Source organism: Lithobates pipiens, unplaced genomic scaffold (genome assembly GCF_037356315.1).
Source record: "Lithobates pipiens isolate NorthernLeopardFrog02 unplaced genomic scaffold, aLitPip1_a1.2 Scaffold_18, whole genome shotgun sequence".
Taxonomy (NCBI): Eukaryota; Metazoa; Chordata; class Amphibia; order Anura; family Ranidae; genus Lithobates; species Lithobates pipiens.
In genome coordinates this window covers 22,065,161-22,082,199 of record NW_027507758.1, presented here as the reverse complement: position 1 = coordinate 22,082,199, position 17,039 = coordinate 22,065,161, and the positions used below count along the sequence as shown (strand labels likewise).

General features: G+C 48.2%; 1 protein-coding gene across 2 annotated transcripts in view; it reads left to right on the top strand.

Annotated features, from left to right (window-relative positions):
- The window catches only part of ABCC10 (ATP binding cassette subfamily C member 10), a 48,515-nt gene that overhangs the window by 13,909 nt on the left and 17,567 nt on the right, over positions 1 to 17,039 (top strand). For both annotated transcript variants that reach the window (XM_077485454.1, XM_077485453.1), the window contains exons 6-8: positions 657 to 787; positions 9,094 to 9,173; positions 13,806 to 13,977. In XM_077485454.1, coding sequence (XP_077341580.1) covers positions 657 to 787; positions 9,094 to 9,173; positions 13,806 to 13,977 — 383 coding nt within the window. The remainder of the gene's footprint in view (positions 1 to 656; positions 788 to 9,093; positions 9,174 to 13,805; positions 13,978 to 17,039) is intronic.

The following is a 17,039-nucleotide window of genomic DNA, read 5'->3' as shown; positions in this document are numbered from 1 at the left end:
ATTGGCCTGGGCAGGAAGTAAGTGAAAGTGTACGGTAGACAAGTGGCTGAGAACACGCCCCCAGATTGTGATTGGACAATGAAGGAAATGCAGCACACAGATAAAGTCTTCCGTCTACTCACACTGTGCTTTCTTTCTGTCAGCAAGTTCCTGGGCAGCAGACAGTGTGTGCAGTGCAGAAGAAGCCTATGGGGTCCTGCCGCATTTGACCTCAGCACAGGTGCAATGCAGCAAGACCTGATTGGCTCCCACTGCTGCGTCTCCCTCTCTTCCCTACAGGGTTTAATTCATGTTTTTCCTTTCTGCCTAGAGTTCAGCTCTGAGAGGTCTAGTGATTAACCCCCCCCCCCATAGCCAGTGATATCCGCTTTGAGATCCATGATCCATGACAGTGATGGCAAACCTTGGCACCCCAGATGTTTTGGAACTACATTTCCCATGATGCTCATGCACTCTGCAGTGTAGTTGAGCATCATGGGAAATGTAGTTCCAAAACATCTGGGGTGCTAAGGTTTGCCAAAACTGATCTATGACCTCTGGCAGTGAAGACCAATGGCAAATTACAGTTTGGAAATATCAAACATCCCCAAATTCTGCCGATTATAAAAGTCTGACTTTGCTCCAGCCTGATAAATATCCTTCTTATCGTGTCTTAGCGCCCCCTAAAGGAGGAGCCACAGCGGTGGAGATACAGAATGGCTTATTTTCCTGGGGGGCAGCGTTTAAGGACGATATGGAGAGATCCAAATCGCTGCAAGTCTCCATCGGTCATCTGTCTGTTCCCAAGGTAAGACATCAATCTTATTTTGTTTTTATGTATGATTTTATACATCTCACACTGCAGACTGACCGATCCTATCCTCATTACATGTTTGCTCTTGGGTTTGGATACACATTAATAGTGCTTCACCAAAATTAGAATTCCAGTGCTGAAATGAAAACAGAAACGGAAATGGACAGTTTAAAAAAAAAAAAAAATTGTAATTAATGTGACTGCCGTTTTTGCATTGAAGTCAATAGGGGTTGTTTTTGCATGAAAGTCAACGGGATGCATTTTTGCATTGAAGTCAGTGAGACACAGCATGCCATTATAGGCACAACGCCGGTAACCCTATTTTCAGACAATATATCGGTGCATCCCTACACATTACCGATAGGACACTGCTATGGCCGTTTCAATCTGGTGCCAGGTACTTTTTTCGCTCAATCTCCCATTAAAGAGGGATTCCACCTAAAAAAAAAAAAAAATATTAAAAGCCAGCAGCTATAAATACTACAGCTGCTGACTTTTAATAAATGGACACTCACCTGTCCCGGGTTCCAGCGATGCCGGCAGCCGAGGCCGATCGATCGCTCGGCCCTCGGCTGCTGCCGCCACCATTCTCGGTGAGGGAATCAGGAAGTGAAGCGAATCGGCTTCACTTCCCGGTTCCCTACTGCGCATGCGCGACTTGCGCCGCGCAATAGGAAATCTCTGCGCTGTCACTGGGACCCGTGTGTGTCCCAGCAGACAGCGCGGCAGAACAGGAAATGGCGTAGACTCCCACGGGAGTCTATGCCCGGAAGTGGGTGTAAATACCTGTCTTTTACAGGTATCTCCACCCCCCTCCCCCCTGAAAGGTGCCAATTGTGACACCGGAGGGGGGGAGGGATCCGATCAGCGGAGGTTCCACTTTAGGGTGGAATCCCGCTTTAATGACTAAAAATGTGAACATCACACCAAAAATGCCCAATTTTAGCCAAACTTTTTCCTTTTACTTCTGGATAGATTGGGCAAGAGGTCATAGTTCTGTCTGGTTACCCTCTTATTGACAATTTGGAGATGTAAATATGTGAAAAAATTGACTTTGAAGGCACATATAAAAATTAACAAAATGTGTTTATTAATGTACAAATATCACAATACATATAATATGTTAAACATAAAAATAGAACTAATTGTGGTTCCCCTGATGAAAGAACCGGATAATACTTCCTGTGTGAAAATAGTCTTATTTTTATGTTTAACGTATTATATGTATTGTGATATTGTGATATCTCTACATTAATAAATACATTTTGTTAATTTTTCCAAATATTTACATCTCCATATATTCTGTGGGACGTGCCACCTACAGGCACCAAAAAAACAAATGTTCTTATTGACAGTTGTAAGATTTTGGATTCCTCTCTTTAGTGCCAGTATGACAAGACGTTAAAGAGGTTGTATAGGTTAGTTTTTTTTTTTTTTAAATAACAAGCATATCATACCTCCACTGTGCGGTTCGTTTTTGCACACAGTGGCCCCGATCCTCGTCTTCTGGGGTACTTCGGCGGCTGTCTCGGGTCCTCCCTGCAAGAGCTAATCCCCCTCTGGGAAGCGCTCTCCCAGGGGGCTTAGCTTGCAGGCACGCTCCCCTGTGATACAGTCGGCGGCCATGTATCACCCGGCCCCCGTGCGCCACGTCATTGATTTGACTGACAGCAGCGGGAGCCAATGGCTGCTCTGTTATCATTCAATGAAGAGCCCACAGGAGCTGGGGGAAAGCAACGCGGGATCGCGCCCATGGAGATTCGGGGCTCAGGTAAGTAAAACGGGGGTTCGGGGGGGGGGGGGCAAGGTGTTCTTTCACCTTAATATATAGGAGGCATTAAAGGGAAAAAAAGGCATGAATGTTCCTAAAAAAAATAAAATAAAAATTTTGATTTTTTTTTTCTTTTTACTCACCTCTAAATAGCTGTTGCTAGGGGGTCCCTAGTAGTCTGCCTCCTTCAGTGCCTGGTCTGGTGACAGCACTTCCCCTCGGCACAGGAGGGGGTCAGCTCTGCCCCCTCCCTCTTGCCAATCATCTGGGACACATGACAAGTCCCAGACGACTGCGCGGCCAATCGCAGCGCCACTCGCGCATGCGCAGTGGGTGCCCGGCTGTGAAGCCACAGCCGGGTGCCCACAGTTACAATGCCGCTGAACGGAGGGGGAGGCGAGCGGGGCTTCGATCCCCCGCATCGTTGGACCCTGGGACAGGTAAGTGTCCGATTTATTAAAAGTCATCAGCTGCAGTATTTGTAGCTGCTGACTTTTATTTTTATTTTTTTTAAATGGGAACTCCTCTTTATTTTTTTAACAGAAACGTTTTTATTAGTAAAAATATAAAACATATATAAAGTGTCATTATATCTGAGTTATTCATTGTCAAGGCATACATTTGCACAGATTGAGATATCACATTTTGAGAGTACATGGATGAGTTATACTTAGGTCAGGCTTGGAGACGCTTGGCAGAATAGTATTGTTCAAACCTGGCATTAATGCCAGCCGGCGCCGAGATTAAGGTGCCGTCTTCCGCCTGTATATTTGCTATACAAGGGCTCCCCCAACCTCTCCTTTGCCAGCCTGGCTAAAAGTCTGCCGGGACGCTCACCCTGCTCGAATATGCGGTGGGTCTGTGAGAGAAGGAAGCGACGGCATGAGTCAATGCGGATCAAAGCCAGTTCTCTATAGGCTGTAAGCATATCCGTATGGGCACCAGGATCTGGGGAGCTAGCATAATGATCCTCTAGCCTCAAGGCCTTAAGTTCAGCCGCTGAGAGCTCAAGTCTTGCCTCCTTTCTGACTTTTGCAATGTTAAATTGATATCTGCCCCTGGCATAGGCCTTGAATGCATCCCAGATCGAGGCCTGGGATGCAGTATTTTCGTTATGGGTCCAGTAGTCCCTCAACTCAGACAGCATCAACGGTTCCAGCTTCTCGTCCGTGACCCAGTATCTGGAGAGCCTCCAAAGCCCAGACTCGACCAGTGTGTCAGTATTCAGTGTCACCATAACTGGGCCGTGGTCAGTGATGCCACGTGAAAGGATGGAGACCGCAGAGACCCTGCTCAGTAGGGAGTCACTCACATAAATTAAATCAATGTGTGACATGGTAGCATGTGTAGCCAAGTGACATGTATATTGTCTCATATCTGGGTGTTTCCATCTCCACACATCATGCAGACCAAACGTCTCCGCCCCTTTTTGCCAAGTCCGGGTCTGTCGTCTGACTCGGGCTTAGCCTGTCAGTTCTAGGGTTAGGGGTCATGTTAAAGTCACCCGCCATGATAATATTTGTTGTGGAGTACTTGGCGATTACGTTGGGGATCTGTGCTGGTGGAGGGATATAGAGGCTTACAATCACCATTTCTACTCGGTCACACATCGCATGTAAAATTACATATCGTCCCTCCAGGTATAAGTGGAGGTCCATCAGCACAAAGGGAAGCGTCTTATGTACCAGAACACTAACCCCTCGGGAATGAGAGGAGAAAGTGGAATGGTAGTAAGACCCCACCCATGCCTTCTTTAATGAGAATGTTCTGGACCCCATGAGGTGTGTCTCCTGGAGAACGCTTGATTTCACAGTTAATCCCCCGCACATTCCACGAGAGTAGCCTCAGGGGAGCCATATTAGAATCAGTAAGATAAATCCCAGCCCCCCACCCTGGTCTAGCAGCAGTGTAAGAGACAAGAGCAATCCGTGCATCCTTCTAAGGGCCCTCAACAGATCAGAGCATAATGACGTGCATAAAATAAGAACAGTAGTAATGCAAAACCATAACTAGGAAACCCCCCTTTTCCCCCTCCCCCCTCCCTTCGCTACCCACCAAACTTGGGCGCGTTTGGTAACCCAAATAAAGTAAGACCATCAGTCTTTGAGAGGCAGTGTAACAACAAGGCCCTTAAAAAGGCAAAGTGCAAAGGCACCCGTCTCCCAGTCAGTAACTGCACTACCGACAATTGCCTGTTAAATAAAGGAAGTATTAGAAAATCGTCCTCCCTGCGGGAAGGTATTCACCCGGATAGGTCCGGGGGCACAAATCTTGAAGTTGCATAGAAGCACCCATAGGTGTAAACAGATCGAACTGGTATGAGTCATAGAGGTCCCCTCTCCCCAGGTCCACACATCTCGGATGAGGCATCATGTCCAGCAGAAGTAGCCCCAGTAGCTGTCCGTGCAGTGGAGCCCACAACACGTCCCTAGCAATATCAGGTTGAGTATGGGCATTTAAGGGTTCCCCCTTACCATAAGCGGAGGTCCTTGGGGTGTAGGGAAGCAGAGAACAAATAAAGATGGCAGAAAATCAAAAAGCAAGTCATCTCCCCCCCACAGGCAGAGGAAGATAGAGGGGTTCCCGGGGTTCGGAGTGACTATCAAAGGGACAGGAAGCTAATTCCGTTCTGCCAGACGATACATCCACGGGTCAGCAGTACCTGGGTAAATGAGCAGTAGAAAAATGTCTCACCCATCCGCTATGGTAGAAGTGAGGAGCAGGATCCCACCGCAAGCTTCAGGGTTTATCTGCGTGGCAGCGACTCCAGCCAGTTAGAAGCATCCTCGGGCGAGGTAAAGAACTTCAGTGTCTCGCTGTCTTGGACTCTGAGGTGAGCAGCAAAAAGCATGCTATATTTCAGGCCTTTCTGTCGCAGGGCAAGCTTTACCTGGTCAAAGGTTTTTCTCAGTTTTTGAGTTTTGACCGAGAAATCTGGGAAGATCATGAGCCGCGCTCCCTCAACACACAGGGCTTCAAGTTTCCTGCTCTCCCTCAAAACTGTGTCTCTGTCCCTATAGCTTAGTAGGCGAAGGATAAGCGTGCGCGGAGGGGCTCCAGGAGGGCCGCGAGTTGCCGGCATTCTATGGGCTCGTTCGACCGTAAAGAATGGGGAGAACGTCGCTTGAGGGGGCAATTGCTGGAGAAGGCGTTCAATGTAGGTGACAGGATTGGAGTCTTCCGATCTCTCCGGGAGTGCAACGATGCTGAGGTTGTTCCGCCTGTTGTGGTTCTCCACGTCCTCAGCTCGGTGTTCAAGAGTTCGGACCCCGGTGGTGAGGGTGCGGAGGGAAGTGGTATGATCTCAGAGCACATCCTCAGCGTCACCCACCCGCTGTTCAGCCTCCGATCTAAACTTATCCATGTCCTTGCGAATCAGCCCCATCTCCATTTGCATGGCATCGTTCTTACCAGTCAGCATAGTTTGGCAAGTATTAATGGCTTGCATCAGGGCGTAAAGTTGTCCTGGTCCTGTATCACCGGATCTGCTTCCTCGGTCTGGGACACCATATTGGACAGCGTGCAGGCCCGGGTCTCCTCACCACGAGGTTGCGCGCGTTGTGTGGAGGCTTTCGGGTGTGCCGCCGACCTGCGCTTGTAGGGCATACCAGTCCAGGGAACCTCAAGCAGGGTCTTGGTGACTTCAAATGGGCAAATGTCCGCAGGGAATCAGGATTTTGGCAGGCAGGATAGCGGAGCTCTCACACTATGCCTCTGCTCTGGTCGCCATCTTGGACACACCCCCCCGGGAACTCCTCTTTAAGGTGAAAAAACACAAAGCTTTACAACCCCTTTAATGTTGAAAATTCATCCAAAATAAATGATTAAAGGGGTTGTAAAGGTGCATTCTATGCATTAAGATAAAAAGCCTTCTGTGTGTAGCAGCCTCTCCAGCACCCCCTAATTACTTACCTGAGAGTCCCATCTCTCTCCAGCTATGTCCACGAATGTCTAAGCCATCTGGGACACTCCTGATTGGCTGAGACACAGCAGCAGCGCCATTGGCTCCAGCAGCTGTCAGTTAGCCAATCAGGGGAGAGATGGGCGGGATCAGGGCTCCATGCAGGTCTGGCCCAAGACATTTTGCTGCTTGGGTCCAAGAATGAAATGCTGCCCCTCCCCCCAAAAAAATCATGCCCACCAAAAGGCCCCCGCATCCATTATTTTTTATCATGATAATTAAAACTTTTATTTATTAGGACGTCAGATTTACATGCAACGGCACCTTGTCTATATGCAAAATGATATGACATACCATTATGTTCAATTCCAAGGGGCAGGCTAGGGTAGTATATAGACAGGTTAGGGTAGTATATGGACCAGCTAAGGCAGTATAGGGCCATGCTAGGGTAGTATATAGACAGGTTAGGGTAGTATATGGACAGGCTAACTAAGGCAGTATAGGGGTAGACTGTGGTAGTATATAGACAGGCTAGGGCAGTATAGGGACAACTATGGTAGTATAGGGGCAGGTGGAGCGGCCGGGGGGCGGTTGTCATCATGACAAACAAAAAGCTGGAAAAAAAATCTTGGTCGTTAATTTGCTGGGTAAATAGAAGTGAAGGAGAGGTGGCTGTGGTTCAATTTGCTGCCCCTCCCAAAGTGCTGCCTGGGTCCAATGAACCCACTGGGACCCATGGTAGGGCCGGACCTGGCTCCGTGTCTGAATGGACAGATGGAGTTCTGACTCGGCTCCAGTGCCCTCATAGGAAGCTGCTGGCAGAGGGAGAACTCAATAGGAGGGAGAGGCCAGGAGCAGCAAAGAGGGACCCAAAAAAAGGAGGATCCAGGTTACTCTCTGCAAAACCAGCTGCACAGAGGAATATAACATGTTTGTTGTTTTAAAAAAAAAAAAGTCTTTACAATCACTTTAAGAAATGTTCACCTATGAAGTCAGAGGCTGCTCGACTAAATTTGACAGAATCTGGGGTTAGCGGATTTCTCGTTCTGACTCATGCAAACACCAAGTTAATCTTCTTTTACTGATCATCTTTAGATGCATGAGTAAATAAAGTTAATGCTACATCTCATACCTTTGTATCCTACCCAGTGATAATACTGGCATATTTTTCCTTTCCTTTACTCAATCTTGGTACAATATGACTTTGAATAATATGTACAATGCTAAATCAGTTCAATAAACTTTACTAAAAAAAGACAAAGGTTGGATTCTGCTTGAGCTTTGTATTTAGACATGCATTGGACAGATTGGGCAGGGGGCTGCCTTAGTGGTAGTATGTACAACTAACAACCTCTGTTATAATACAGATAAAGGCAGATTGGATGAGAGTACTAGGGTTTCACTAATAGACCTGTGGGAGCAGAAGACTACATGAAATACTGAGAGTTCACCGATAGACCTGAGAGGGGCACCAGATTGGATGAGTGTACTAAGGGTTCACTGATAGGCCTGCAGGGGCCACCAGATTGGATGAGAGTACTGCATGCTCACTGATAAGCCTGCAGGGGCCAGCGGATTGGATGAAAGTACTGAGGGCTCACTGATAGGTCTGCAAAGGGCACCAGTTTGGATGAGAGTACTGGGAGTTCACTGATAGACTTGCAGGGGCCACCAGATTTGGATGAGAGTACTGGATGCTCACTGATAGGTCTGCAGGGGGCACCAGTTTGGATGAGAGTACTGGGTGCTCACTGATAGGTCTGCAGGGGGCACCAGATTGGATGAGAGTACTGGGTGCTCACTGATGGGCCTGCAGAGGCCACCAGATTGGATGAGAGTACTGGCGGTTCACTGATAAGTCTGCAGGGGGCACCAGATTGGATGAGAGTACTGGGGGTTCATTGATAGGCCTGCAGGGGGTACCAGATTGGATGAGAGTACTGGGTGCGCACTGATGGTTCTGCAGGGGCCATCAGATTGGATGAGAGTACTGGGGGCTCATTGATAGGTCTGCAGGGGGCACCAGATTGGATGACAGTACTGGGGGCTCACTGGTAGGCCTGCAGGTGCCATCAGATTGGATGAGAGTATTGGGGGCTCACTGATAGGTCTGCAGGGGGCACCAGATTGGATGAGAGTTACTGGGGGTTCATTGATAGGCCTGCAGGGGGCATCAGATTGGATGAGAGTACTGGGGGCTCACGGATAGGTCTGCAGGGGCCACCAGATTGGATGAAAGTACTAGGGGCTCACTGATAGGCCTGCAGGGGCCATCAGATTGGATGAGAGTACTGGGGGCTCACTGATGGGCCTGCAGGGGGCACCAGATTTGATGAGACTACTAGGGGTTCGCTGACGGGCTTTGAGTTTCCTATTTATTACTTCTGTAAAAAAAACCTGCTTGGCGGCCTGACCAGGCCGCCAAGACACATCCATGTTGTGTAGGATGGAGATGTTATCCACAAACTGCTACTGGAGTGATTGTCCATGAGCATCATAGCTCGCAGCATTTTACTGAGCCATGGCACCTTCATACAGCGACAGTCTCTGGCTACTCACCTGCCACTTGACAGCAGATATGATATATGTGAATAATTGTGAATATTTGTGTCTCTGTTTCATTCACAGGGAGCGCTGGTGGCCATTGTTGGAAAAGTTGGGTGTGGAAAAAGCTCTCTTTTGGCCGCAATAACTGGAGAACTGACCAGGTAATGATGAACCACCTTACCAGTTAATGTCACACCCCTCTTCACTTGACCAGGTAACACCAAAGCCCTGCTTTCACCAAATAGTCCTTGTGTTAATGAGCCCTAAAATTAATGCGATTAACCCCTATGAGATGCCGCCTCCTGGCCCTTTAAGGGGTTTTGGATGCCAGAAGGTGGGGTCGGGTTTGTGAACATGTGACTGCTGTGATTGGCAGTCACATGATCAGAAAGTTCCCGATCGCAAGCAGTGATTGTGAGCTTTCCATTAGCTGCTGGTAACTGTGCCGGGAGCTGAGAGCTGTATGGCTGTATTCCACCAATTCACGCACATATACGGCGGCTTGGCGCCAAGGCCCATCTGCCCAGAGGCTGCATATTTGTGTTTGGCTGGCGCCAAAAAATACTTAGCAAAGCTCACCCAGTCTTTGGTTCAGTGTAAAGTCATATTCGCTTGCAGAGTAAGTCCAATCAGGTGTATCAGAGTCAGCGGCTCTCATAAATTAGCATTCCTTTATAGGAATTACAGCTCAGAGCTGCAAATGCAGCCATCTTTTTTTGGTCCCTGGAGAGGGCATTACAAAAATAACACATCAATCAAAGGGTCTGATGGTTGTGCTGTGTTGGAGAGTTTTTTATAACGCTTCAGCAGACAAACCCTTACTGCCAACTGTTCGAAATGCATCGATATTTGCACCTGACAAGGTTACACAATTGTCAACCAACATAATATTGCACTAATGCAATTAAGATTTATTAGCCATCATATATGATATGGATCTGGGTGCATATTTCTTTTGGGAAAAGTAATGTTTTATCAGCTGCTAGAGCCTTTTTAATATAGTTGTATTTGGTGTCAAACTGGTTGGCATCTTCCCATAACTTTCGTTTTTTATGAAGGTAATTCCATCACAGTAAAAATTATGGAATATGAATTGAGTTTGGTACTTTTTAGTTACAAAAAAAAAAAAAAAAATGTGTAATTGCTCAAACATTTCCTTCTCAAAATTTGAAACACGAGAAAAAAGGTAATGCTTATACATGATCACTTGACCAGCTGACATCTCCCACATCTGATCACCTGCCCAGGTGACACCAAACCCCTGATCACCTGCCCAGGTGACTCCAGACCCCTGATCACCTGCCCAGGTGACACCAGACCCCTGATCACCTGCCCAGGTGACACCAGACCCCTGATCACCTGCCCAGGTGACACCAGACCCCCTGATCACCTGCCCAGGTGACACCAGACCCCCTGATCACCTGTCCAGGTGACACCAGACCCCCTAAACACCTGCCCCGATGACACCAAACCCTTGAACGCCTAAACAGGTAACGCCAAACCCCTGATCACCTGAACAGGTAACGCCAAACCCCTGAACAGGTAATGCCAACCCCCTGATCGTCTGAACAGGTAATGCCAAACCCCCAATCGCCTGAATAGGTAACGCCAACCCCCGATCACCTGAACAGGTAACGCCAACCCCCTGATCGCCTGAACAGGTAACGCCAGACCCCCTGATCACCTGCCCAGGTGACACCAGACCCCCTGATCACCTGTCCAGGTGACACCGGACCCCCTAAACACCTGCCCCGATGACACCAAACCCTTGAACGCCTAAACAGGTAACGCCAAACCCCTGATCACATGAACAGGTAACGCCAAACCCCTGAACAGGTAATGCCAACCCCCTGATCGCCTGAACAGGTAACGCCAAACCCCTGATCGCCTGAACAGGTAACGCCAAACCCCTGATCGCCTGAACAGGTAACGCCAAACCCCTGATCGCCTGAACAGGTAACGCCAAACCCCTGATCGCCTGAACAGGTAACGCCAAACCCCCGATCGCCTGAACAGGTAACGCCAAACCCCCGATCGCCTGAATATAGGTAACGCCAACCCCCTGAACAGGTAATGCCAACCCCCTGATCGTCTGAACAGGTAATGCCAACCCCCGATCGTCTGAACAGGTAATGCCAAACCCCCAATCGCCTGAATAGGTAACGCCAACCCCCGATCGCCTGAACAGGTAACGCCAACCCCTTGATCGCCTGAAAAGGTAACGCCAACCCTCTGATCGCCTGAACAGGTAACGCCAACCCCCTGATCGCCTGAAGAGGTAACGCCAACCCCCTGATCGCCTGAAGAGGTAACGCCAACCCCCTGATCGCCTGAACCGGTAACGCCAACCCCCTGATCGCCTGAACAGGTAACGCCAACCCCCTGATCGCCTGAAGAGGTAACGCCAACCCCCTGATCGCCTGAAGAGGTAACGCCAACCCCCTGATCGCCTGAAGAGGTAACGCCTACCCCCTGATCGCCTGAAGAGGTAACGCCAACCCCCTGATCGCCTGAAGAGGTAACGCCAACCCCCTGATCGCCTGAAGAGGTAACGCCAACCCCCTGATCGCCTGAAGAGGTAACGCCAACCCCCTGATCGCCTGAAGAGGTAACGCCTACCCCCTGATCGCCTGAAGAGGTAACGCCAACCCCCTGATCGCCTGAAGAGGTAACGCCAACCCCCTGATCGCCTGAAGAGGTAACGCCAACCCCCTGATCGCCTGAAGAGGTAACGCCAACCCCCTGATCGCCTGCAGAGGTAACGCCAACCCCCTGATCGCCTGCAGAGGTAACGCCAACCCCCTGATCGCCTGCAGAGGTAACGCCAACCCCCTGATCGCCTGAAGAGGTAACGCCAACCCCCTGATCGCCTGAAGAGGTAACGCCAACCCCCTGATCGCCTGAAGAGGTAACGCCAACCCCCTGATCGCCTGAACCGGTAACGCCAACCCCCTGATCGCCTAAACAGGTAACGCCAACCCCCTGATCGCCTGAAGAGGTAACGCCAACCCCTTGATCGCCTGAACAGGTAACGCCAACCCCTTGATCGCCTGAACAGGTAACGCCAACCCCCTGATCGCCTGAACAGGTAACGCCAACCCCCTGATCGCCTGAACAGGTAACGCCAACTCCCTGATCGCCTGAACAGGTAACGCCAACTCCCTGATCGCCTGAACAGGTAACGCCAACCCCCTGATCGCCTGAACAGGTAACGCCAACCCCCTGATCGCCTGAACAGGTAACGCCAACCCCCTGATCGCCTGAACAGGTAACGCCAACCCCCTGATCGCCTGAACAGGTAACGCCAACCCCCTGATCGCCTGAACAGGTAACGCCAACCCCCTGATCGCTTGAACAGGTAACGCCAACCCCCTGATCGCCTGAACAGGTAACGCCAACCCCCTGATCGCCTGAACAGGTAACGCCAACCCCCTGATCGCCTGAACAGGTAACGCCAACCCCCTGATCGCCTGAACAGGTAACGCCAACCCCCTGATCGCCTGAACAGGTAACGCCAACCCCCTGATCGCCTGAACAGGTAACGCCAACCCCCTGATCGCCTGAACAGGTAACGCCAACCCCCTGATCGCCTGAACAGGTAACGCCAACCCCCTGATCGCCTGAACAGGTAACGCCAACCCCCTGATCGCCTGAACAGGTAACGCCAACCCCCTGAACAGGTAACGCCAACCGCCTGAACAGGTAACGCCAACCGCCTGAACAGGTAACGCCAACCGCCTGAACAGGTAACGCCAACCGCCTGAACAGGTAACGCCAACCCCCTGAACAGGTAACGCCAAACCCCTGAACAGGTAACGCCAAACCCCTGATCACCTGACCAGGTAACTGCTAAGACTTTCATGCAGCTTTCCGTGCACACAGCTTGTGTTTTGTAGATTTCAACTATCAGTGAACCCAGCTGCACAGAACTATGACAAATACCCATGAAGATATTGTTAAAGGAGCAGGATCTGGAGGTGTCATCCTCATCCTAGCTCAAAAGGAATTAAAACTAGGATGACAGAGCTGGCGCTGGCACCTGCCATATTTTCATCCTTTTAGTGTACAGTAGTTTCAGTAATGAATGTGTAAATGTTTCCAGCATTTCAGTGTCAAAGGAAGATATTTTCATCACAACTCACTTTCAGTCCACTGGTGGATTCTGAATGTACACTATATTGTCTGTGAATGGCATCCAGTCTTAGTCTGTAGGGGTTCAATATTGCGTTGGCCCACCCTTTGCAGCTATGACAGCTTCAACTCTTCTGGGAAGGCCGTCCACAAGGTTTAGGAGATGTGTCTATGGGAATGTTTGACCACTCTGCCAGAATTGCATTCGTGAGGTCAGGCACTGACGTTGGATGAGAAGGCCTTGCTCGCAGTTTCCGCTCTAATTCATCACAAAGGTGTTCTGTCGGGTTTAGGTCAGGACTCAGTCTCCTTTGGGATGAATTAGAGTGGAGACTGTGAACCAGGCATTATCATCCAACATCAGTGTCTGACCTCACAAATGCGCTTCTGGAAGAATGGTCAAACATTCCCATAGACACACTCCTAAACCTTGTGGACAGCCTTCCCGGAAGAGTTGAAGCTGTTATAGCTGCAAAGGGTGGGCCAACGCAATACTGACCCCTACAGACTAAGACTAGGATGCCATTAAAGTTCATGTGCGTGTAAAGGCAGGTGTCCCAATACTTTTGACAATATAGTTTATATCTGTGATCTATTGAGTTATCTTTCTTGATGGAGCGCTCTGTTTCCCTTCCACATACATTTCTCCTATGTTGTTGCAGGTGCGGTGGAACGTTGTACGTGTCGCGCCAGGAAGCCGGCTTTGGTTTTGTGGCGCAGGAGCCGTGGATTCAGTTTGCCACCATCAGGGATAATATCCTGTTTGGGAAGGAATATAATGACCATCTATATAAGGAGGTTGTGGAGGCCTGCGCCCTGACCGATGACCTGAGTGTGAGTGTCTGATGGGTTATGGGCAGGCAGGGTTTACTTCAAAGGGAACGTGTGAGAGTAGCTATGCGGGAGCTGCCATGGCTGACATCATGCTTCATCTTCATCCACATCCTGGCTTCAGTAAGGAGTCCGTAACCTGGAAGATGTATGCAGGATGGAGCTCAAACTTTTCGGGCTTCACTGGTTGCATGCTTATTCCAGGTCAGCGATTCATATGATGGATCAGGATGACAGCCCCAGAGTCTGCACCTCTAAAACCAGTTATGGCAGCCAAAATAATGCAGCATTTGCTCTACATGTGTGCCAGTAGGGGACAGTAATGCCGCGTACACACACGATCGGAATTTCGGCCAGAAAAAGACAGATGAGAGCTTTTCATCTGAAAATGCGACCTCGTGTATGCTCCATCGGAATTTAGCTGTCCGAATTTCCGCCAGCCAAAAATTGAGAGCATGTTCTCAATTTTCCCGACGGAAAAACTTTCTATCGGAAATTCCGATCGTGTGTATGCAATTCCGACACGCCAAAACTCACGCATGCTCAGATTCAACTACGAGACGGAAGCTATTGTCTACTGGCTATTGAACTTCCTTTTTCTAGTCCCGTCGTACGTGTTGTACGTCACCGCGTTCTAAACGATTGGAATTTGGTGTGACCGTGTGTAGGCAAGACAGCTTGAGCCGAATTCCGTTGGGAAAACCATCAGAGCTTTTTCCAACGAGAATTCCGATCGTGTGTACGCGGCATAAGGGATGTTGGGCTCCGTAGTTCTGCTTACAGTTGTACATTTTAGGTGTCCCTTTTTTTTTTTTTTTTTTTTTTTTTTTTATCGCATACATTTTTATTACATTTTTTTTCATTGTACAACAAAAATACATTACAACGTAAAGCATTTCCATCAAATACCCCAGTTTAACAAAACAGTAAAAAAAACAAAAAAAACACATATTTACACCCACCAGATATTTCAATCATCACTCAGATCTCTCCATCACTTCAGAACCATCAATCACCCTTTGGCTTGACAGAATTAGCAGCAATTATAAACCTAAATATCCCAATTAAATTATTGCATTTTAACAGTGTCTATATACATATGCAATTATCCTCCACAAATGTTCTCATTATTAACTTTCCTCATTATCATTAATATTCTCAACTGACTGCTCAGACAAGTCAGAAACTAGCCACCAATTTAAAAAAAATTTTTTTGGGGGGGTGGGGTCTCCTCTGTTTATATATCAGTTCCTCTCGTCTTAAATTAACCACTTCAGCCCCGGAAGAATTTCCCCCCTACCTGACCAGAGCACTTTTTTTGCGATTCGGCACTGCGTCGCTCTAACTGACAATTGCGCGGTCGTGCGACGTGGCTCCCAAACAAAATTGACGTTCTTTTTTTCCCCACAAATAGAGCTTTCTTTTGGCGGTATTTGATCACCTCTGTGGTTTTTTAATTTTTGCGTTATAAACAAAAAAGAGCGACAATTTTGAAAAAAAACACATTCTTTTTTACTTTTTGCTATAATAAATATCCCCCAAAAATATATTAAAAAAAAAAACATTTTTTTTCCGATGTATATTCCTCTACATATTTTTGGTAAAAAAAATATCGCAATAAGCGTTTATTGATTGGTTTGCGCAAAAATTATAGCGTCTACAAAATAGTGGATAGTTTAATTGGCATTTTTATTAAAAATTTTTTTTTTTTTACTAGTAATGGCGAAGATCATCGTTTTTTTTTTTTTTTTTTTTTTTTTATCGTGACTGCGACATTATTGCAGACACATCGGACAATTTTGACACATTTTTGGGACCATTGGCATTAATACAGCGATCAATGCTATAAAATTGCATTGATTGCTGTAAAAATGTCACTGGCAGTGAAGGGGTTAACCACTAGGGGGCGGGGAGGGGTTAAGTGTGTCCTGGGGGAGTGTTTCTAACTGTCTGGGGGATGGGCTAGCAGTGACATGACACTGATCGCTGCTCCCGATGACAGGGATCAGACGGTCAGTATCCTGTCACTAGGCAGAACGGGGAGATGCTGTTTACATCGGCATCTCCCCGTTCTTCAGCTCCATGACACGATCGCGGATATCCCCGTGGCGATCGAGTCCGCGGGTCCAGCAGGCATGGTCATAGAGTTTGTGGCAGGCGTGTACACGCACGGCGGGAATTTTTAAGTGACGTACGGGACGTTACTTTGCCCAGCCGTGCCATTCTGCCGACGTATATATGCTGACAGCGGTCGGCAAGTGGTTAAGATTAATTGCTTTAATCCATTGTTCTATTGTTGGCGGGTGGTTTGATATCCATTTTTGTAATATCATTTTACGAGCCCTATACATAGTTCTTCGCCACATCACGTGCATTTCAGCTGGGAGAGTGGCCTCCAGTACAATCCCTAACAATGCTATCTTTGGATTAAAATGAACCTGTGTAAAACACAAGGAAATTCAAAGTATCAAATACACATTCCCAGTAACGGTGCAGTTCAGGGCAACGCCACAACATATGTATGAGTGTCCCTACATCAGTAGTACATCTTGGACAATTTGATGTAGTTGCTTTTGCCCCAAGAATGCAGCTTCAAAGGAGTATAATGAGCTTTATGAATAATATACACCTGTGTCAAACACTGTGAGGAGGATAAGGATACCCCAAATAAGTTCTCAATAGGGCCTACAAATAGATAAATAGATAGACACACAGATAGAGATGGTTAGATAGATAGAGAGATGAGTGACTGATGACAGGGAAGAGGAGATGTGTATTAGGATGTAGATGCCATGGGGGGGGGGGGGGGGGAGCCGGAATCAGAGCTGGGGGAATAAATCACTGATAGCAGGGAGAGCAGTAGTGAGCTGGAGTTGTCAGTGGTGGAGAAGAGCAGATGAGCTGGACTGAGAGGAGAGCTTGCAGGGAGGAGAAAGTGTGTAGGTACAGGGGAGGCAGAGAGAGATCACCTACCTCACTCTTCACCAGACAATGCAGAGTGCCCTGCTCGTGCCATGGATTCCATGGAGCTGTGACATCATTTCCGGTTTATCAGTGGCACAGGG